The following is a 24,573-nucleotide window of genomic DNA, read 5'->3' as shown; positions in this document are numbered from 1 at the left end:
GAATGTGAATTGGAGGGCAGTTTGATTGATATACATTAAAATTTAAAATTACAATATATCCTTTGTAACCAGCATTGCCATTTCTTAGTGCCTATTCTAAGTTTTTTATTCTAAGTAAGTGGATAAGTGTCCAATTTGAACCACTTTAAATATTCATTATTTGGAAGTTGATTTTAGAATTTAGGTATATTTCTATAGTCAAATGTTATGATTCTCAGGAATTGTTAGCATGATAATAATTACTAAATAAATAGGTTGACTTTTTCACATGAACACAATGTACTTCCAGGTACTGTTCCATCTTTTCACTATCTTTGGGGAAAAGTTTTTAGGGGTGAATACTTTTACAGAAGCAGCTGTCATGTATTGGTAATAATAGCTAATATTTACTGACCTCTTATATGTGACAAGACCTGGACTAAGCCTTTTACATGTTACCTGATTTAATAGTCCCTGCAATGAGCCTGCGTAGTATGTAATAATTAGTTTCTAAGGTAACTTGAATATTAGATAGCTAGAAAATAAGGGACTATAGTAGAGAAAGTCAGAAGACCTGGGTTCTGATCTTACCTAGATTATATACATAACACTTCAGATCTTCATTTTGCTTGTCTATAAATTTAAGATAATGATACCTCAGATATTGTTGGAAGATTACATTAAAAAAAATGCATTGTTGCACAGAACTTGGTGAAGAATTTTGAAAATGATTTTAATTTTAATTTGAACCCTTAAGATAAAACCAAATTCGAGACCTGATAGGCTACTCAAAGTCAAGTAATGAAATTTGTTCTTAAAAAATAAATTGAGTACAAACCACTGAATAATTTTGATGATGGTCAAGATTTTGAAGTGTAGTCTCAGTCTCTAACCTATTAAAAATGGGTAAATTAGAAAATTATTTCAAAGTTACATGTTGGGAAAACAAATGAGAATTGAATAAATGTAAGGAAATAAAATTAATTGTTGATGTTTTATTTCAAATAAACATGCAGAAATCCTTAAATTATATCACTTAGCAATTATTATACTTCCCCACCCCACCCAAAATTAGAATAGAATAATTGCTACTGTAAAGAAGTGTGTTTGCATAACCAAATGTTTGTTGTCATTGTCTGAAGCCTTTTAAGTTAGCTTCAAGGTACGCAGTCATCAAGGTTACCAGTCATCTTCCCTTTCCATCAATTGTCCTTAGGACCTCTTGGAGACAAGGAGATTGTTACTGTTAGCTGCTTCTTGTAAACATGCCATTTCTTGTAAAATGACCTTAAGAAAAATAATTATCCGTCTGTGCTTCCATTTATTTGTTGGAAAAATCTGAAGGTGATAGATTGGAGCAACTATTTGAATAACCAACTTACATGTAGTGCTTTCTTTGCTAGGTTTTAGGGAACTGCAAAGATGAGTGTGGGAGTTGATGGTATAGTGAAAGAGAATCCTATGTTGAACAAGAAAAATGTATGAATACAAATGAAAGATCGTATCTGAATGAGGGTCTTGGAGGAAGCTTCATGGGGGCAGGGGCGTTTGAGCTGTACCTTGAAAGACGGTGAGGATATCATTAGACAAGTGAAAGAAGAGTAGTTTGGGTGAAGACGTGTGTATGTATCAATACATATACACACACACATTATCCACACACATATATATTCTGTATATACATAACACACACAACACAACATATACACACACATTTTAGATACAGTCCCTTATGAGATTCATGATGTACAAATATTTTCTCCCATTCTGTAGGTTTTCTTTTCATTTTGATGAAGCCTGGTCTATTTCTTCTTTTGTTCCTTGTGCTTTTGGTGTCCTATATAAAAAAGCATTGACTAATCCAAGGTCATGTTTCTTTATAAGAGTTTTATAATTTTATATATTATACGTAGGTCTTTGATCCATTTTGAATTACATTTTGTATATGGTATACTGTAGGGTTCCAACTTAATTCTTTTGCATGTAGATATTCTGTTGTCCCAGCACCATTTGTTAAAAAGACTATTCGTCTCCATTGAGTTGCCTTGGCACCTTATCCAAAATCAGTTAACCATCAGTGTAAGGGTTTATTTCTGGGCTCTTTATTCTAGTCCTCTATATGTGTATTTATCCCAGAAAGAAAAGATCAGAAAGGATAAACAGAAAACAAATAACAGATGATAGACTCAAATATAATAGTATCAATAATCACATTAAATATAAATAATCCCAAATAAAATATGAAATCATAAACTGACTGCCACATCTTTCTTCCGTGGAAACTGCCAGCCTTTCAGTTAGCAGCCAAGTGCTTAAACACTGCACTGTCAGGAATTAGGCCACTTCAAGTTGTTCCACAGCTCACTGGTACACTTTTCAATTTAGTGGATTCTTCTTTCTCTTTGTGTTTTATTTTGGATAGTTTCTACTGCTGTGCCTTCAAGTTCATTTATCTTCTGCAGTGCCAATCTGCTGTTAATTCTGTCTAGTTTATTTTTCACCTTAAACATTTTAGTTTTCATCTATAAAAGTTATATTTGGATCTTTTTTTTATGTCTTCCAAGTGTCTCCTTAACTTTTTAAACATACGGAATACAGTTATAACTATTTTAATGCCTTTTTTTTTTTTTTTTGCTAATTCTAACGCCTGTGTCAGTTCTGGTTTGGATTTGATAAATTGATTATTCTTTTTATTACAGGTTATGGTTTCCTGCTTCTTTGCATGCCTGGTAATCATTAATTGGATGCCAGGCATGGTCAGTTTTTCCTTATTGGGTCCTGGATATTTTATATTCTTATAAATTTTCATGAGCTGTCTTTTGGGATGCAGTTAAATTATTTGGGAACAGTTTGTGCCTTTTTTTGTCTTGCTGTTACGATTTGTTAAGGAGCCTGGGTGGCGCAGTGGTTAAAAGCTATTGACTGCCAACTGAAAGGTTGGCAGTTCGAAACCACCAGCTGCTCTGTGGTTGAAAGACATGGCAGTCTGCTTCTGTAGAGATTTACTGCCTTGGAAACCTTATTGGGTCGCTATGAGTAGAAATCGACTCAACAGCAGTGGGTTTTTGGTTACGATTTGTTAGGCAGCTCTGGAACAGTGTTCAGATAGGGTTAACTATTCCCCACTCCTGAGGCAGTCTGTCTTCCACAGAGCCACTGGTCCTTTCAAACCGCCAACCTTTGGGTTAGCAGTCGATCGCTTTAACCGCTGTGCCACCAGGGTCCTTTTTTTATTTTTTTGGTACCAAGGCAATGGAGCCCTGGTGATGCAGTGATTAAGAGCTTGGCTGTTAGCTGGTCCTTGGAAATCCTATGGGGCAACTCTACTCTGTCCTGTAGGGTCTCTATGAGTCCGAATCAACTTGACTGCCACAGGCTTGGTTTTTGGTACTGAGGCAATACCTTCCATAGTACTCTACCCAGTGCCCTGTGAATTAAAGAGTTTTTATGGTCTGTTGGAAACAGGCATTCTTCTGTGTGAGTGCCTGGGACTGTTTAATCTAAGAACTCTTCTTCCTTTTTATAGGAACTAGCTTGAGTTATTAATACCTAATTTTATATCATTTTGTTCAGAGAATATGGCATGTGTGGTATTATTCTTGGCACTTTTTCTATTTATTTTGTGTCTTTTTTGGGGGTAAGTATCACAGTTTTGCATGAAAAGAGTATCTATTTTCTATTAGATTTAGAGTTGCATATGTAAAGTGCTAGTCACATCTTCTGTATCATTACAAGTCTTAACTATGCTAGATCCAAGACCCATTGTAGTCGGCTTGAATCTGACTCATAGCAACCCTATATGACAGAGTAGAACCAGCCCATAGAGTTTGTAAGGAGCAGTTGGTGGATTCTAACTGCTGACATTTTTTTGATTAACAGCCTGAGCTCTTAACCAGTGTGTCACTGGGGTTCAGGGGCATTAAAATCTTAACTGTATTAAATATGAGCAGGTGTGTTGAAATCTGTCATGCTTTAGTAAGTTTGCTCCTCCTTAGAATTCTGTCAGTTCTGAAGCTATGCAGGCAAGTTTAAAGCTTCTAGGTAAATAGAGTCTGTTGTTAAAATGCATTGACCTTTAATTGTAGTAATTTTGGCTTTAATGGTTAGTTTGCCTCATATTGATGAATCATCATTGGCATTTTTGGTTAATATTTGAACAGTATATTTTAATTTATCCCTTTAATTAATTTGGATTTAAAATTTATTTTTTAGTAAATACCATATAGGTGGACTTCTGTGTGTGTTTGGAGGATTTAATTCACTAATATTTTTATAATTACAAATGTATTTATATTTATTTGGACCACCTTATTCACCTGGTCTTGTGCATTTCTATTAGATAGATAAGGGTTTCTATGTTCTTTTTCCTCTCTAATAGTTTCAAAGTTATGAATTCTATTGTTGCTCTTTCAGTGGTGACTCCTAAAATTTCAGTAGCATACTACTGGAGTTCATCAGTATTTCTGCAATTCTGTTAACAAAATGAAGTGCTTAAAATACTTTCACTGTTACTTCTTTTTCATCTTTCACACGTTTGTCTGAAATTATCCTCCTTGTTAGTAGCCCGTTTCATTAGTAGTTCTTTTTTGGTTTGTTTTTAACATTAGGTGCTCATTTAGATTTATCCATACGATTTCCAGTTTGTTTGCCCGTCTTTGCTTTTTGCACCCAGTTGTCTCATCTGGGTTTCTTTCTCTTACAGAAATATATCCTTGAGTGAGGATCTTTGAGTGGTAAATTCAATGTGTTAGAAAATGCCTTTACTCATGTTTTCTTTTGAACAATTGTCTAGCTGACTATAGAATTCTAGATTGACTGTTATTTGCCCTCAGTTCTTTGAGTGTAAAATTGCATGGTCTTCTTACCACTACTGTGCAGATGAGAAATCTGCTGTTAGTTTTGATATTCATATGTAGGCAGCTGTGCTTTTTACCTTTTGCTGGTTTTAATATTTCCACCTCGTATTAGGATGTGTGTCCATGTATGAATTTATTTGTGTTCACTTGCTTGCAACTAAATATACTTTTTCAGTCTCATCATTGCCTTGTGATAAATGGATATATTTCAGGCATTATTTCTTTGCATATTGCCTACATTTTCTCTATTCATCTTGTTATTTCTCTGTTACATTCAGAGTAATATCTTTAGTTCTACCTTCTGATTTACTGTTTCTTAATTGCCCTTGTTTGTACTTCTTTCCCTCCCTCCCATTTCTCAATTTCCTCCCCTTTTTCCATCTATTTCCCTCTTTTTTGAGCTTGATCGTATATAAAATTATTATAATTTATCTAGCGTATTTGTTTCTTACCCCCTTTCCTCCCTTCTTTCTCCTCTCTTTCCCTTCTACTTTTCTGTTCTTTTATCCTCCTATCTTTATTTGTGCTTGACTCCGTATTATATTTTATACAGTATTTCTCTTTCCTCTTGCCTATGCCCCCCTCTTCGTTTCTCGCCATTTCCTCTTCTCATCTCTTCCTTTTCATCCCTCTTCTTTCAAGTACCCACTTGCTCCATATTCATCCTTTACCCTCCTCCCTTTTCCTTCAGCCTACTTCTTTATTTCCTTCACTATCCCTCCTTCCCCTTTTCTTTTTTTTAAAACTTAGTATTTAAATTATGAGTCGGAATCGACTCGACAGCACTGGGTTCGTTTTTAGTATTTAAATTAATTGTATTATTTATTTCTACCTAGCATTTCTGTATGTTTCCAGAGAATTAGTTTGTGAGGATAATTAATCCCTATGTTGTTAGATCCATCCTCATTATCGCTGATTATTTTAAAGCAGTAAATTTGCACCATTTAATACTTTATTAGTAGGAGCAGATTATTTGTAACACATCTCACAGATCAGTATATTTTGAAGCCATAATTTGAAGAACAGTTTCAAATGATTTTTTTTAATAATGAGGGAGAAAGATGATAACTGCAAAATTTTGTTGTATTTTTGGTCTTCCAGCTTGAGTTGTGTGATAACTTTTATAGAGAAGTATTCAATATCTGACCGACATTAAACTTAGGAAGACTGGCCTCTGAACCTTGAAATTTTTTTTTTTTTAATTGTACTTTAGATGAAGGTTTACAGAACAAACTAGGTTTTCATCAAATGGCACACACATTGTTCCTATGACATTGGTTAACAACCCCATTACAGGTCAACACTCTCCCTTCTCAACCAGCTTTCCTGTTCCCTGCTGCCTTCCAGTCCCTGCCCCAGGGCTGGTGTGCCACTTCAGTCTTCTTTTGTTCCATGGGCCTAATCAGTCTTTGGCTAAAGAGTGAACCTCAGGAGTGACCTCATTACTGAGCTGAAAGGGTGTCCGGGGGCCATACTCTCACGGTTTCTCCAGCCTCTGTCAGGACAGCAAGTCTGGTCTTTCTTTTTGAGTTAGAATTTTGTTCTACATTTCCCTCCAGCTCTGTCTGGGACCCTCGATTCTGATCTCTGTCAGAGTAGTCAGTGGTGGTAGCTGGGTACCATCTCGTTGTTTGGACTCAGTCTGGTGGAGGCTGTGGTAGATGTGGTCCGTTAGTCCGTTGGACTAATCTTTCCATTTTTTCCTTAATTTTCTTCATTCTTCCTTGCTCCCGAAGAGCAAGCAGTATCCTAGATGGCCGCTCCCAGGTTTTTAAGACCCCAGACGCAACTCACCAAAGTAGAACGTAGAGCATATTCTATGTAAACTTTGTTATGCCAATTGAGCTAGATATTCCTTGAGATCATTGAACCTTGAAATTTTTAATTATGTGTTTGATATGCTGCTTAAATGTTTTAAAATATATAGCAGAAGATATATTACAGTCAGGTTCTTAAAACTTAGTCATAAAAACAGACTAAAGAGACCTTTTTTTGTGGACTAAATGAAGTCTAGAATTATTTTGCTACGTATTCTCAAAGGCCTGTAAGGCACTCCTAAGCCTGAGTCAATTTTTTAAATCTTAGAGCCTCAATTTGAATTTTCTGGTTGAAGTACTTACTTGGTTTCTTTATGGAAATACTAGTTCCCCAATGCTTCAAACAGAAGTATTTCTGAAAACAGAGAACAATTTTGAAGCCTTATTTTTTTTCCTGGAGTACCAACCACCAGTTCAGCACTTCCTTAGCATTAGATTAAAAATTTGAAGGATTATGAAAGAAATTAGACATGGTTTCTGCTCTCAAAGAACTTCAATATCTTTAGGAAAGTAATATTAGCTCATGTCACAGAATTAGGAATGAAATGGACTAAAAGTCATGGAGGTGTTCAAGGAAATAGAAAACAGAATGGGGTAAAGGAGACCTTTTTGGAAAAAATGGGACTTATCATTGAGATTTAAAATTGGTTGAAGTTTTACCATAATCTTTTTCTTTCTGCATTTCCTTTCTTTTCCATTTTCCATTCTTCTATTGTTGTTTAGTTCAGAGAGTTGTTTTTTAATAAATGAAGCCCTTTTACTATATCTTACCCACCTCCTCTGTGTTTCTGCTTTCACTTTCCCCACCATATAAATTTTGTGAATTGGTGAGCAAAAAAATTTTTTTTTAAGTTTTTATTTGCTAATTCATTACAAATAGGCATAGAGTTAAAAAAAAAAAAAAGCCTAAGTTTGATCAAACTTTTTTTATTGGCAAGCTTGTAGTTTCCACACTTTGTTAACATACTGTAAAAAACAAAAAAATAAATTAAGAGAGTATCTTGGCTTCTAAATTCAGTTGCAAAATCTTGAATTGATTAATGTTTGCTTTTGTTTTGTTTTGATTTTGTTTTGCTTTGTTACTGTTCTCATTTTCTTCTTCGCCTAGGGCGTTAGTTGTGTTTGAAACATTAATTTCAGGAAATTTCAAGATAATTATAGCAGTGTGTTTCATTCTGATTTTATAATTTTTTTTTACTTTCTTCACATACTTTATGGAAAAAATAAAACACTTTTCCTATTTATTTCAACTGTATGTGTTTTTATTTTGATGTTATATAAAATATATTTAGTATTTGATTACTGGTACTCTTTTACCTTTTTATAAACAGGTAATAGATAAAATTATTACTGTTCTTATGTTTTTCTTATATAGGTATTACATTGGAGGCTGAATAACGTAGAAATTAAGAGCATGGACACTAGATCCAGGCTGCCTGCTTGGTGTTTAAATCCTGGCTGTGCTTATCCTAGATAATTACTTAAACTCTCTGTGCCTAAGTTTTCTTATCTATATAATAAGAATGACAGTGGTATGTATTTCATACTGTTGCCATGAGGATTATGGGAATTAATTTCTGTAAAGCACTTAGAAAAGTGTCTGGCATATAGGAAGCATTTAGTTTCTGTTAGCCGTCACTACTATTTCTAGTTCTGTGTAAAGTAACACAGGTAGTAATTGTTACAGACGGGAGTCAAAGCTGGATGTTTTAATTACACTTAAGATGAAAGCCAAAAGCACAGGGCTTCCAAGTCTGTAAATCTTTATGGAAGCAGACTGCCATATCTTTCTTCCTTGGAGCTGTGGGTTCGAATCGCTGACCTTTTGGTTAGCAGCTGAGCTCTTAACCACTGTACCAAACTGCTTATTCCCCCTCAAAATCAACCAAACAACAAAACCAGTCATTGCTTCTTAGAGGTAACCACTGGTAATAATTTAGTATCTTCCGTGCATAAGTACATATACACGTGTGTACACAGGTATCTTGTTTTAGAATAGTAGATTCAATCTTCTTCTTTCAAGACATTTTACAGTGTATCTCAAACGTACGATTTCAATTTTATTTTTATGAAAATGCTCTAAGCACTAGGCAAAATGAATTATTTTTCTGCATCCCCTTATGCCTCGTGCTTTCCTCACTCCATATCTTTGTTTATATGTAGAATGCCTTTCCCATTTTACCCTGCTACTTCACATCCAGGACATTTCCTGTCCTTACAACTTCTTTTCAAATATTATATCTTTTGTCAGGCTTCTTTCCCCACCCTCTTCCTGTCAAAAACAAACAGTAGTTATCCTCAAGTCACTCGGATTCATGGCGACCCCTAACCCCTCACTGAGCTTTAAAATTAATTTTGTGCTTCCGGACTGCCATTATACGTTATCTGTTACCTCACTTTCTGTGCCTAATCATTTCTACTGTGCGTATAGTTATCTATTAATTTTGTGTGTCTTGCAGTGTACTGACAATTTCTTTTAGATCTGTACTGTTTGAGTTTTATAATCCCTTAAGTGCCTTTTACAAAGCCTATTTTTTTATTGTTAGGTACCTATTTACTGAATAAATATTTCAGGTATCATGAATTATTATGGTTGGAAACACTGATTTTAAACCATCTTGGGGAGAAGTTAGGAGAGGTGTAATTGTGAATTAAAAATAGAATTTGACTTTTTTTTTTCTATTGTTAATGATTTTGAATAAATCTCTCTGAGACATTGTTTTCTGTTAGGAAACAAAGACTGTAATAACTTACACAGTTTCTAAGGTTAAAACTAAAATCTGTGAAGACTAGATCTGTAAATGCATATCTCAAATATTTTAACAGGATAGAATTTTAGGAGTGTTTCTTGTTTTTTTTTTTTGAAGGAACTTTTCAGTAAATTTTCGCTAAATCTGATTTAACATAGTAGTCACTAAAAATTGTTCTCTTTTATTTTTCAGAGAATGCAGAGTCTATCGATCTTAAACAATTTTTTGACCAACATTTTTCACATATATATTATGTGTTCTTTGAAAATTTTGTGACAATTGAAGCTAGTCTTAAACAGAAAGGTAAGAAGTTAAAATCTATCCTGGCTTATGTTGATGTTTTGAATAATTGTCACAAGCATAAAACTTTAAAAAGAGGCTCTTGGCTGTCAGAATTTTAGTGTTATTTCACTTCTTTTTGTCAGGCAGCTTTTAGACACCTCTCTCACTATTATTATAAGGCTAGTGATATGTATTTGAGAGACAGCTGATGTGTTACTTTAAGAAGGCATTAGAAGATATGCTTTTTTTTTTCTTGGTTAGGTTTACCTGCTTCCTCATCTCACCTCCTTCCTTCTTCCATAGAAGCATGTTCCAGGTTTGAGTTGTTGTTGTTAGGTGCCGTCGAGTTGGTTCCTACTCATAGCAACCCTATGCACAACAGAATGAAACGCTGCCTGGTCCTGCACCATCCTTAACTGTTGTTATTATGCTTGAGCTCATTATTGCAGCCACTATGTCAGTCTGCCTCGTTGAAGGGCTTCCTCTTTTCAGCTGACCCTGTACTTTGCCAGGTTTGAGTAATCATTTACATATTAGTATGTTTAAAATTCTTCAGAATATTTCATGATTTTTTTCTAAATTTTATTTATCTTGTTGTTGTTGAAAAAATACACAGCAAAACATACACCAATTCAACAGTTTCTATGTGTACAATTTAGTAACACTGGTTATATTCTTTGAGTTGTACAACCATTCTCACTCTCCTTTTCTGAATTATTCCTCCCTCATTAATATCATGATTTCTTTTTAAAGGTACATATGTAGAATCTAAATTTAATTGTTTAAAAAGAGTAGAAAGGGATTCTATGATATTGTCCATGTATTGAACAGAATATGCTTTAAATATTTTACTAAAGATCACTGAAAAAAACAATTAAGTGCTTGAATTATTTTAAGCTTATTAAGTGATTGTTAACAATGAGGACAAAATGGAATGTTTAAATATTTTCTTGTAAAAATGTTTTAGGTCACAAATCTCAAAGGGAGGAATTGGATGCTATACTTTTTATTTTTGAGGTAAGTACCTATGGATCTAACTTCTTTTTTCAAAAATAATTCTTGTAACATATATAGGAATATATTGAAATTATAAAGCATATAAGAAAACACTGTGAATCTGTCCAAGGAATTTATACTTTCTGCCTTACTTGCTCTTTATTGTACACTTGTATAAAATAGTCTTAAAATGTTGTAAAAGTTGCCATTCTAGATTACTTTCAATTGGAATGGGGCATCTTTTATTGTTAATAAATAGTCAGAAGGACATAGCTTAGGGGTGGATGAGCAAAGACTTCAGTGCTCTGCTAAAGTTCATTTTCTTTTTTGGCACACTGATAAAAATGAAGACCCTTATCTCTCCTTTAAAATAGCTCCAAAATAGCTCCTTGTTCTTTGTTTTCTCTTTTAAATGGTGATAATAGTATTCTGACTTTTGCTGAGAATTTAGAGACTTGTAGAAAGCCAGTCTTAGACCTTGTGACTTGAAAGGCATTACAAAGAATTTGGAAATCAGTTTCTAAATATTGAACTAAAGTCTATCTGTTATTAATTAAAGATAATTCACTGTTTTGTACGTTGAATATTTTGATATAGTTTAGAAGAATTTGAACAACTTGATAGCTCTTTTAGCTGTTGATCTAATCACAGCTAAAATTGGGAAGTTATTTTTAAGAGTTAGAGACAGAAGTAACTAATATTGGTACCTGTTCTGCAGTTAATTTTCATTAGTCATTAATCATCAGGAATTTGATTGTATCCACCTCCCAAAGTGTTTGTTTGAACTGTTCACAAAATGAATATTAAAACATAGATGTTCTGAGAAAAGAATCAAAGTATCCACTGAGAAAGCAAGTTAATAGTTCTTGGAAAATAGATATTCTTTCAAATATTCATGCTTACACTATATTCAGGAAACGAAGATGATTGATTAGTTAACAAAAACTCTTTCAATGTGTCAATCTATTAAAACGAATGTTTTCCAAGGTGTAACATATACTGATCATTTGTTATTCTTTGAACAGAAATATGTTTGTCTTTAATGAATCACTAAGTTTTTATTTAATAAAGACATGCTAAGTACTGGGTTTTCATTCTTTGAAAAAATTATTTAACTTGTGTGCTGGTGTTTTTCTACTTATGTTGGAGATACTAATATCTGACCTCTACCTTTAGAGAAGTATGATGAAAAAAATCAAGAAAGTATATAAATGAAGTGATTTGCTTTTTTTTTTTTTTTGAATAGGAATATGTAGTGTTACTAGTATGGCACAGAATTTATATTCTGTTTTCTTCTGTGTAAAGGCCACGTATTATTTCTTTCTTCTTTATATTAACCACATAAAAAAAAATAGAGACATGTATTTCCATTTTACAAGTGGTTAAATATAAAGTAAAATAATCATAATTCGGGAATGTTTTTGAGTAGTTTACGAGCATGTTTTTCAACTTTTCTATAATTTCATCTCTTTTCCACACCAAAATTAATATAATTATACAATTGCTGACTAGTTGTTGGAGACATTGAGGGGGAGGGACAAGGGTAAAGAAGTTTGTATATCTCATGTGGGACCATTTTTGTATTCAGAACTTTCTAATTTCCTCACAATGCTCTATTATGGAGTAGACTAAAAAAAATAGTATCAAAGACAAGATAGAGAAGTATAAAATATGCATATCATCTTTTGAGCAGAATAGTATAAATGTACAGATTTTGGGAATAGGCATTTTCATGGTTGGAATCGCTGCTTTTATTTTAAGTAATATATTTAGTTTTTTTTCCCATAAATTTTATGTATTTTGTTGTTTTTGGGAATATACACAGCAAAACATGCACCGATTCAACAGTGTCTACATGTACAATTTAGTGACATTGATTTCATTCCTCAAGTTGTACAGTCATTGACCCCCTCCTTTTCTGAGTTGCTGCTCATTAATATCACCTCACTGCCCCCTAAGGTTCCTATCTAATCTTTTTGGAGTTGCTGTTTTCAATTTGATCCCATGTAAATAGTTCTTAAAAGAACTAATGCTCAAGGGAGATCTTTATTACTAGTTGAGTTAAAATATCGTTTGGTTCTAAGATGACTTAAGGGGATATTTTTGGTTTAAGGTTTAAAGATTATGTCAGGGCAGTAGTTTCAGGAGTTCATGCAACCTCCATGGCTCCAGAAAGTTTAGAGTCTGTTTATGAGAATTTGAAATTCTGTTATGCATTTTTCCCCTTTTGATCAGGATTCTTCTATAGAATTTTTGATCAAAGTGTTCATTAATGGTAGCCAGACACCATCTAGTCTTCTGGTCTCATGGCAAAGGAGGCAGCTGTTCATGGAGGCAACTACCAGCACATTTCATCTACTCCTACTATCCTGACTCTCCTTCTTCCTCTCTTGCTCCAGGTGAATAGAGACCAATTGTTGTGCTTTGGATGGCCACTTGTAAGCTTTTAAGACTCCAGGCACTACACAGTGAACTAGGAGGTAGAACAGAAGCACTGAAAACATTATTAGGCCCATTAACTGGGATGTTCCCTGAAACCATGACCCTAAACCTCCAAACCAAGGAACCAAATCCTGTAAGGTTTTTGGTTCTACATAAGGACCCTCAGCAGATATATATTTTTTCCCTTTATTGAACTTCATTTGAAGGTTTACAGAACAAACTAGTTTCTCATTAAACAATGCAAATACTGTTTTATGACATTGGTTAACAACCCCACGACATGTCTCTCCCTTCTCAACTATGGGCTCCCTGTTACCAGCTTTCCTACCCTCTCCTGCTTTCTAGTCCTTGCCCAGGGCTGGTGTTCCGCTTTAGTCTTGTTTTGTTCTATGGACCTCTTCAGTCTTTGGCTGAAGGGTGAACCTCAGGAGTGACTAAATTACTGAGCTGAAAGGGTGTCTGGGGGCCAGGGTTTCCCCAGTCTTTGTCAGGTCAGCAAATCTGGTCTTTCTTTTTAAGTTAGATTTTTTTTCTACATTTTTCTCCAGCTCTGTCCAGGACCATCTATTGTGGTCCCTGTCAGAGTAGTCAGTGGTGGTAGCTGGGCACCATCTAGTTGTACTGGATTCAGTCTGGTGGAAGCCATGGTAGATGTGGTCCATTAGTCCTTCGGACTAATCTTCCTCTTGTATCTTTAGTGTTCTTCATTATTCCTTGTTCCTGAAGGGGTGAGACCAGTGGAGTATCCTAGATGGCTGCTCACAGGCTTTTAAGACCCCAGATGCTACTCACCAAAGTAGAATATAGGACTTTTTCTTTATAGACTATGTTGTGTGAGTTGAGCTGGATGTTCCCTGAGACCATGGTGTCCACAGCCCTCAGCCCAGCAATTTGGTCACTCAGGGAGTTTGGATGTGTCTATGGAGCTTCTATGATCTTGCCTTGTACAGGTTCTGGCTTCCCCAGTATTGTGTACTGTCTTATCCTTCACCAAAGTTACCACTTATCTGTTATCTATTAAGTGTTTTTCTATCCCCACCCTTCCACTCCCTCATAACCATCAAAGATTGTTTCTTTTTGTGTGTAAACCTTTTTATGAGTTTTTATAGTAGTGGTCTTATACAATATTTGTCCTTTTGTGATTGACTCATTTCACTCAGCATAATGCCCTCCAGATTAATCCATGTTATGAGATGCTTCACAGAATCATTGTTGTTCTTTATCGTTGCATAATACTCCATTGTGTGTATGTACTACAGTTTATCCATTCATCTGTTGATGGGTATCTAGGTTGTTTCCATCTTTTTGCTATTGTAAACAATGCCGCAGTGAACATGGGTGTGCATATTTCTATTCACATAATGACTCTTATTTTTCTAGGATATATTCCTGGGGGTAAGATTGCTGGATCATATGGTATTTCTATTCCTAGCTTTCTAAGGAAGCTCCACATAGTTTTCCAAAATGATGGTATCATTTTGCATTCTCACCAGCAGTGCATAAGAGTTCGGATCACCCTGCAGCCTCTCCAACATTTGTTATTTCCTGTTTTTTGGATTCGTAATGCTGAGGTGAGATGGTATCTCACTGTGGTTTTGATTTGTGTTTCTCTAATGGCTAGGGATCCTGAGCATTTCCTCATGTGTCTGTTGGCTGCTTGAATGGCATCTTCCGTGGAGTGTCTGTTCATTTTTTTTGCCCACTTTTTAGTTGGATTATTGGTCTTTTTGTTGTAGAGGTGGTGGGTTTTCTTGTAGATTTTAGAGATGAGGCCTTTCTCTGATTTGTAATAGCCAATTTTTTTTTCCTAATCTGTAGGTCCTCTTTTTTATTCTTTTGGTGAAGTCTTTTGAGGAACATAAGTGTTTAATTTTTAGAAGATCCCAGTTAACTAGCTTATCTTCTGGAGTTTCTGTGTTGTTTGTTGTGGTTTGTATCCTGTTAATGCCATGTATTAGGGCCTTTAGCATTGATCCTATTTTTTCTTCTATGAACGTTATAGTTTTTGGCTTTATATTTAGGTCTTTGATGCATTTTGAGTTAATTTTTGTATATGGTGTGAGGTATGGGTCCTGTTTCATTTTTTTGCAGATGGACATCCAGTTTTGCCAGCACCATTTGTTAAAAAGACTGTCTTTTCCCCATTTGATGGACTTTAGGCCCTTGTCGAGGATCAGGTGACCATAGGTGGGTGGATTTACATATGGGTTCTCAATTCTGTTCCATTGGTCAATGTACCTGTCATTGTACCAGCACTAGGCTGTTTTGACTACCGTAGCTGTATGGTAGGTTCTGAGGTCAGACAGTGCAAGTCCTTCTGCTTTATTCTTCTTCTTCAGTAGTGCTTACTTATCTGGAGCTTCTTCTCTTTTCATATAAAGTTAATGATAAGTTTTTCCATCTCTTTAAAGAATGTTGTTGGTATTTGGACTGGTATTGTGTTGTATTTGTAAATCTCAGCAGCTATGCTTTTTTCTTTTTTTTGGTTATTGTTGTAAATATATCTATCACACAACTTTGTCAATTCAGCTTTTTACAAGTGTACAACTTATGGACAGCAATTGCAATAATCAGCTCTGCAACCCTACCCTTAATCAATGAGATTTTTCTATCACTGTTAACCCCCTTCTCCCCGCTCCGTCCTGCCCCTGGTAACCACTCATACACTTTGGTCTCTGTACCTGCTTTTATTTTGTAGCCTTCTAACCTGAGCATATTACATAACCTGCCTCACCTATAAAATGAGATTAGTAAACCCTCCTTTTAGGATGGTTGTAAAGGTTGAGATACCCTTATATAAAATGTCTAGTTTAATACTTGGCAGTGTGAGCATTCAGTTGCTCACAGTTGGTGCTCGTCATTTAAATGTCATTCAGTAACTGGATGAGTACTGAGAGCATAGTTCAGCTGTAAGGCAGCTGTGGTCTACAATAATCTTGAATATCACACAAGTGCAGTAGTAAAGGAAATTAACGGCAAAATTTTGAAAGTATTATGTGGAGTTTTTTCCCAGTTAATGGAAACTTATATATATGTTAACTGGAAACCCTAGTGGTGTAGTGGTTAAGTGCTATGGCTGCTAACTAAGAGGTTGGCAGTTCAAATCTGCCAGGTGCTCCTTGGAAACTATGGGGCAGTTCTCCTCTGTCCTGTAGAGTCGCTATGTGTTGGAATTGATTCATTGGCAACGGGTTTGGGTTTTTTTGGCATGAGTCGAGGGCATGGGTAACAGGTATTTTAACTATACCAGTTACCATTTGCTGTCAGGTTCATCTGACTCATGGTGACCCCATGTGTGTGTCAGAATGGAACTGTGCTCAGTAGGGTTTTCTTTTTTCTTTATTGTGCTTCAGGTGAAAGTTTACAGCTCAAGTTAATTTCTCATACAAAAATTTGTACACATATTGTTATATGGTATTAGTTGCTTCGTACGGTTTTCAGTGGCTGATTTTTGAGAAGTGGATTCCAAGGCCTTTCTTCTAAGGGGCCTCTGAGTGGATTTATACTTCCAGCTTTTTGCTTAGTGGCCAAGCGTGTTAACTGTTTGTACCACCCAGAGACCCCAAACTTAACTCTGGTGGTCCTAAATTTTTAAATTTCGCTCTCATAATTGCGTCTTTCATACATCTAAATACTTATTGGTTCACATGAACTACCAGAGTACAAAATATTTGACTGGATTTTTGTGAAATCAAAATATTTCTCTTTGGTTTATCAAAACAGGAGAAAGACCCACTTGAAAAAGAGAAAATGTTACAGATATTAACATCTGAAAGAAGCAAATACTCATCAGTGATATCCATAATGTAGAAATTCTAAGACTTTTAAATGAGAATTAAAAAAAAATATGTTATTAGTATTTAATTATTAGGGCAAAATGTACTTACTTAATTACCGTATCATTGTAAAAGATAATTTTCATTCGTTTCCTGTTCCAAATCTTTGTTGATATTGGTTATTGCTTTCTGAGGTTTTCAAAAATTGATCAACATGCCTGTGCTGTAATAGTGCCAATAATATCAAATTAGCTCAAAAACTACTTTGTATTTGTAGTACGTGAGAAACTCTCAAGTACTTAGTGATTGCTTTCTTTACCGTTTCATATTTACAGGATATGAACTCACTTTTTGGTTTTTTCTCTGTTTTATTCATTGATTTTTAGAAAATTTTACAACTTCTTCCAGAAAGAATTCATCAGCGGTGGCAGTTTCATAGTATTGGTGAGTAATTTAAATATGTATTTCACATTGGAAATAAATGTTAATATATGAAAATGCCCTCTAATGTGTTGTTGGTGGTGGTTGTTGTTAGCTGCTGTCGAGTTGATTCCGACTCATAACAACCCTGTGTGACAGAGTAGAACTGCCCCATAGGGTTTTCTTGGCTGTAATCTTTATGAAAGCAGATTACCAGGTCTTTCTTCCACTGAGTGCCTGGGAGATTTGAACTGCCAACGTTTTGGTTAGCAGCTGAGTGCTTAAACGATATGGTAGTTGTTTGAAATGAACCCATAGTTTATGCTTTAGGATAAACAAAATAAAGAATTCAGGTATAGATTGACTGGGAGTATAAGATAAAAATATAAATGAATGATTTTCAGTCAAAATAGCATAATGAATTTCTTTTATCCACCTTGTCCTCTACCCTGAATACGTTAGCAATGGTAAACCAAAAAAGCCAAACCCAGAGCTGTCAAGTCGATTCTGACTCCTAGCGACCCTATAGGACACAGTAGAACTGCCCCGTCTAGTTTCCAAGGAGCGCCTGGCAGATCAGAACTGCCGATCCTTTGGTTAGCAGCCGTAGCACTTAACCACTACGCTACCAGGGTTTCCTAGCAATGATGATAAACCTATAAAACCAAAAAGATAAAAGCAGGCTCAGCATCAAGATAAATATCTCTATGGATCAGAATGGAAGAGAAATACAAAGTGCCAGGTAGAGCTGAAGCCACGGGCTCCAGATTTGAAAAGCAGTGGCAGCTGGCGCTTTGCTCTGTACACACACAAAAAAGGACTGGTGCTTGGCTGATTTCTTGAAGGGCCAAAGTAAGGCTTCTCAGCTCATAAAATAAAGTTGAAAAGAAGACGACTAAAACAACTCTTCAGTGGATTATTATCAGCGACCAAGTAGGCAGCATGAAGTCACACGCTTTTTGTTATCAGGAGCTAAGCCAGCATGCTTGCTAGCTTAAAGTCTATCACAGTATCATCACAGGGCTTGTGAGCTACATTTTAAGACTTTTTTCCCCTTTAGATTAAAAAGGAGTCTGTAGGTAGGCAGTTGCTGGTTTTGGTTCAGTATCTCACTGATGTTAGTGTTGATTGATGGCGATTCTCATGAACCTTCTCTCATGGGGAGTATATGCCTACCAAGTCTATGTTGTCGAAGCAGAATGTTATTGGCCTTATATTCATTTGTTAAAGTGTATTTATTTTTTTAAAAAAGAGAGTCATGCGTTTAACTTCTATATTTCTTCATCAGTTCTAGCAAATATAATATTGTCTGAGGCTTTGAAACTGCAGGCCATTCCAATTAGCAGTTCCAGTAACAGAAGGAACTCTGGACTGGTAGGAAGGTTATTGATGCAGGGGCTGAAGGAGATAATATTTAAATATTAGGTCATGTAGAATAAACCTTTTAGATAAAGTTGAAGACTGAAAAAGAGGTACCCATAATATATAAAGAACTCTTACAACTCAGTAATAAGATGGCAAGCCTATTTTTAAAATGGGCAAAAGATTTGAATAGATATATCACCAAAGACATGTGAATTGCTAATAAATGCATATTAAGGTGCTCAGTAGAATAGTGAGATCTTGTTCTGCACTTCACAATGATTATAATGGCCTTGAAGGTTGTCTGTGAAGAAACTTTGTTGAGACATCTGAACTTCAAAGGTTTATTATAACTTCCAAAGGATATAGCCTTTAAAGGACTTTCAGGCTGCCTGGTTGTCATGTATTCCAATAAATGCCCGTACCTTTAGAAGGCACATAAAGAGTCATTTTTCTTTGTCACCAAGAAACCTGTGTTGGTTTCCTAGGGCTGCTATAACAAATTACCACATAGTCACATGACTTAAAACAACAGGAACTCATAGTGTCCTAGTTCTGGAGGTAGAAATCCAAAATAAAGGTGTTGACAGGGCCATGCTCCCTTCGAAGTCTCTAGGGAAGAATTCTTTCTTGCCTCAGGCATTCCTGGGTTTGTGGCAGCACAACTCTGATCTCTGTCTTTGTCTTCACTTGGTCCTTTCCCCTCTGTGTCGTGTCTCTTCTCCTCTTGTTATAAGAACATCGGTCATATTGGATTAAGGGCCCACACTATTCCAGTATGATGTCATCGTAACTTAAATAATTAAATCTGCATTGACCCTATTTTTAAATAAGGTTGCATTCTGAGGTTCTGGTAGGGAGGTAAATTTTGGGAGGACGCTATACAAGACAATACAATTATAAAACTTTCTTTTCTTTTCCTTTTTTGTGTATAAGGAAAATAAATCAGTGACTTTGGTAGATTTAAAAAAAATATTTGGTGAACATACACAGCAAAGCGTACACCATTTCAACAAACTACAATTCAGTGGCATTGCTTACATTCTTCAAGCTGTGCACTCGTTCTCCCCATACCCTTCCACCAACTCATTCCACCACCATTAGCACAGACTCTCTATACCCTAAAGTTCTCATTTAACCTTTCAAGGTTGTTAATTTGATCCCACATAGATAAATATTTGAAAGAGTTTAATGCTCCAGGCAGACATACTTTACTAATTAAACGGAACTATGGTTTGGTTTTAAGCAGACTTCTGGGTAAAGTTGTGGTTTGATGTTCAAGGTTTGAAGATTATCTCGGGGCAGTAGTTTCAGGTGCTTATCCAACCTCAGTGGCTCCAGAAGATCTAGATGCCATGGAGAATTTAAAATTATGTTTCTTACCCCCCTTTTTAATCAGGATTCTTCCGTAGAACCTTAGATAAAATCGTTCAATAATGGTAGCCAGACAGCATCCAGTTCTGTCTCATGGTCTTGTTGATCTTTTAAAAATAACTTTATTGAGATATAATTTACATAGTTAAAGTTCACACATTATAAGTATACAACTCAGTGATTTTTACAAAGTATATAGTCACCACATCCAGTTTTAGACCATTTCCATTACCCCAAAATATTCCCTCGAATCCATTTGCAATTGATATCCATTCTCACCACCAGTCTGCTTTCTGCCCTCTGTGAATTTATCTTTTCTCAACATTTCATATATGAAATCTTACAAATTGAATTATTTGCATCTGACTTCTTTCGCTCAGCATAATATTTTTTAGTATATTCATGTTGTTGTTGGGTGCTGTTGAATTAATTTCTACTCATAGGGACCCTATATACAACAGAAGAACATGCTGTCTGGTCCTGTGCCATCCTCACAGTCATTGGTATGTTTCAGCCCATTGTTGTAGCCACATGTCAATCCTTGAGGGTCTTCCTCTTTTTTTTTTGACCCTCTACCAAGCATGATGTTCTTTTCCAGGGAGTGGTCCCTTCTGATAACACGTTCAAAGTACGTGAGATGAAGCCTCACCATCCTTGCATTCTGGCTGTACTTCTTCAAAACAGATTTGTTCGTTCCTCTGGCAGTCCAATATTCTTTGCCATCACCATAATTCAAATGCATCAATAATTTTTTAGTCTTCCTTATTCATTGTCCAGCTATTGCATGTATGTGAGGCAATTGAAAATACCATGGCTTTTCCTCAAAAAGCTAGAAATAGAAATATCATATGATGGAGCATCCCACTGCTGGATATACCCTAAAGAAGTAACAACAGTGACACAAATAGATATATGTACACCCATGTCCATTGCAGCGTTATTCATAGTAGCAAAAAGATGGAAACAACTAAGTGCCCATCAACAGATGAATAGATCAACAAACTGTGGTATTACACACAGTGGAATACTATGCAGTGATAAAGAATAATGACAAATCATGAAACATCTCACAACATGGGTGAATTTGGATGATATTGTGCTGAATGAAATAAGTCAATCATAGAAGGACAAATATCGTATGAGACCACTATTATAAAAAAGAAATAAGAAAAGGTTTACACACATTAAAAAAACCAAAACAAAACTTTTTGTGATGGTTACCAGGGATGGTAATTATCAAATAGATAGAAGATACGTGTTAATTTTCGTGAAGGGAAAGGCAATACACAGTATGGGGAAAGTGAGCAAAACATGACTAAGGCATGGGCGGACACTGAGAGGAACACCAAAGTGAAGTGCAGCAATGGTAATTACTGTAGCATAGATGATCCTGTGACAATAGTATTAACAAACACTAATTTATGAATAGATACATAGCTAGATAGCTATGACAAGAGGTGTGGGAGAGTATAAGGGAACACACCCATCTGCAGATATAGGTCTGGTGGTGGATATCTCTACATACATAACTGTAAGTGATGCTTATATATCAATATAGACAATAGAGCAGACAAGGGCCACATTCAGGGCAACTTCTTAGACATAACCAGACATCTCACAGACAAAGTTCCTAGGCCCAAAGGCAAAGGACCATACACTCGGGGGACATCAGGATCACTTGGGACAACATAGTTCATAAAGTTCTGCTTCCTACTTTGATGAGTAGTGTCTGAGATCTTAGAAGTTTGTGAGTGGCCATCTTAGATATAACTATTGGTTTCTTACTATCGGGAGCAAAAGAGAATTAAGAGAGCCAAAAGAACCAAAGGAGCAATTAGTCCAAAAGACTAATGGACCACATGAACCACAGCCTACATGACCTCAAGACTGGAAGAACTAGATGGTGCCCGGCCACCACTACCGACTGCTCTGACTGGGATCACAACAGAGGGTCTTGGACAAAGCAGGAGAAAAATTGCAGAACAAAAAACCAAATTCACAAAAAGACCAGACTTACTGGTCTGATAGAGACTGGAGGAGTCCTTGAGACTGTGGCTCTAAGACACCCTTCTGAGCTATGACCGAAGCCATTACTAGAGACCATTCTTCAGCCAAACAATAGAAATGCCTGTGAAATAAACAACAACACCCGAGAGGAACGTATTCCTTAGAACAATCTACTATACAAGATCAAAAGGGCAACATTTGCCCAAAAGCAAAGTTGAGAAGGCAAGAAAACAAAAATTCAAGGTGAAAGGAAATGAGGAACCTAGGATGGAGATGGGGGGTGGGGAGGTGGGGGAGGACAGGCACATTGTGAGGAATGGAACTAATGTCATGGAACACTTTGTGTACAAACTATTGAATGGGAAACTAATTTGCTATGTAGGCTTTCACCTAATACACAATAAAAATTAAAAAAAAATATATATGGAGTGCTTCTACTCTGTACACATGGAGTCGCCATGAGTCAGAATCAACTGCAACAGCAACTAACAACAACAACATACCTAGAGAACAGTAAATTTATCTAGTTATAGTACTGGGGGGAAATCACAGCTGTTCTTTTGAGTTATGAAAGTTAAAAGGGCAGGGACCAGGTCTTTGTTTTCTTACACAGTTCTTGGCAGAGGTCCATAAGTAAGTAATTGTTTGCTTGATAAATGTTTTTTAAAGGGGAGGAGGAAGATGCTATGGAGATAGCCTTGCTCATTTGGGTCACATGTTGTGCTTCAGGGAGCCAAGTTAAAATCAACACAGTCCAAATGGCAAGTGTATGATGGTATTAATATAGTAGACAGTTAACATGGAAAGAAAATAAATTTAAATCTGAATTATTAAAAAAAAAGCATAACTTGAATTAGGCATTTTTTTTAGTCCTCAAAGTGACATGTTTGCTTTTTAACACTTTGAAGAGGCCTTTTTCAGCAGATTTGCCCAATGTAGTACATCGTTTGATTTCTTGACTACTGCTGCCATGAGAGTTGATTGTGGATCCAAGTAAAATGAAATCCTTGACAACTTCAATCTTTGTTGCGTTTATTAAGATGTTACTTATTGGTCCAGTTGTGAGGATTTTTGTTGTATTTGTTGAGGTGCAATTCATTCTGAAGGCTGTAGCTTTGATCTTCATCAGTAAGTGCTTTAAGTCCTCTTCATTTTCAGCGAACAAGATTGCATTATCTGCATATCACAGGTTGCTAATGAGTCTTCCTCCAATCCTGGTGCTGCAGTCTTCTTCATATAGTTCAGTTTCTCAGATTATTTGTCAGCATACAGATTGAATATGTGTGGTGAAAGGATACAACCCTGGTGCACACCTTTTCTGATCTTAAACAACACATACTATGAGCCATAGCATATATCAGTATTCCTTTTTATTGTTACATATTATTCTATTGTATGCCTATACCACATTTTATTTATCATTTCACCGTTTAAGGGACATTTGGATTGTTTCTGGTTTTTGCTATTATGAATAATACTGCTATGAATGTCCATATACAGGTCTTTGTATAGACATGTGTTTTAATTTTTCTTGGTAGTGGAATTACTGGCGGGGTGAAAATTATGTTTAATTTTTTAAGAAATTGCCAAACTGTTTTCCATTTTATATTTCCACTAGCATTATATGAGGGTGCCGGTTACTTCACATCCTCATCAACACTTGTTATAGTCTGTCTTTTTTAATTATAGTGCTTCTAGTGGATGTGTAATGATATTTTATTGGGGCTTTAAATTATCATTTTCTGATGAATAATGACATTGAGCACCTTATGTGTTTGTTAGTAATTCCAATATCATCTTTGGTGAAATAACTATTCAGATCTTTTGCTTATTTTAAAAATTGGCTTTTTTGTCTTACTATTATTGAATTGTAAGAGTTTTTTACTTATGGGTTGTAAGAGTTTTTTACTTATTATGAGTACAAGTTCATTATCAAATACTTAATTTAGGAATATTTTCTCCTAATCTGTGTTTTTCTGTTCATTTTCTTAATGGTGTCTGCTGAAGTGCAAATTTTTTATTTTAATGAAGCCCAATTTATCAGTTTTTTTCTTAACATGGCTTATGCTTTTGCTGCTTTATCTAAGAACTCTTAGCCCAAAGTCTTGATTTTTCTGTGTGATTTCTTCTAAAAGTCTTATATTTTTAGACCTTATGTTTAAGTCTGTGACATATTTTAAGTTAATTTTGTATATAGTATGAAGTAGGATCTAAATTCATTTCGTTATGTGTGGCTATCCAATTATCCAAACACTTTTTGTTGAAAGACTAACCTTTCTACGTTAAATTGTCTTGGTATCATTGTTGAAAAACAATTGATCATAAATGTAAGGGTGTATTTCTGGGCTCACAATTTGGCTCCATTTATCTGTAAGCCTACCCTTAGGCCAGTTCTACACTGTTTTGGTTATTGTTTTGTAGTTAAGTTTTGAAGTCACAAAGTGCCAGCACTGCAAATTTGTTCCTTTCCAAGATTGTTTTGGCTCTTCTGGATTCTTTGTATTTCCATATG

The 24,573-nt window shown here is 35.5% G+C and overlaps 1 protein-coding gene across 7 annotated transcripts in view; it reads left to right on the top strand.

Moving 5' to 3' along the window:
- The window catches only part of RALGAPA1 (Ral GTPase activating protein catalytic subunit alpha 1), a 259,309-nt gene that overhangs the window by 13,639 nt on the left and 221,097 nt on the right, over positions 1 to 24,573 (top strand). For all 7 annotated transcript variants that reach the window (XM_049899503.1, XM_049899496.1, XM_049899501.1 and 4 more), the window contains exons 2-4: positions 9,595 to 9,705; positions 10,652 to 10,701; positions 17,285 to 17,342. In XM_049899503.1, the coding sequence (XP_049755460.1) occupies positions 9,595 to 9,705; positions 10,652 to 10,701; positions 17,285 to 17,342 (219 nt within the window). The remainder of the gene's footprint in view (positions 1 to 9,594; positions 9,706 to 10,651; positions 10,702 to 17,284; positions 17,343 to 24,573) is intronic.

Source organism: Elephas maximus, chromosome 10 (genome assembly GCF_024166365.1).
Source record: "Elephas maximus indicus isolate mEleMax1 chromosome 10, mEleMax1 primary haplotype, whole genome shotgun sequence".
NCBI classification, from domain to species: Eukaryota; Metazoa; Chordata; class Mammalia; order Proboscidea; family Elephantidae; genus Elephas; species Elephas maximus.
Note: the sequence above shows the minus strand (reverse complement) of the source record. Positions and strands in the feature narration are given on the sequence as shown.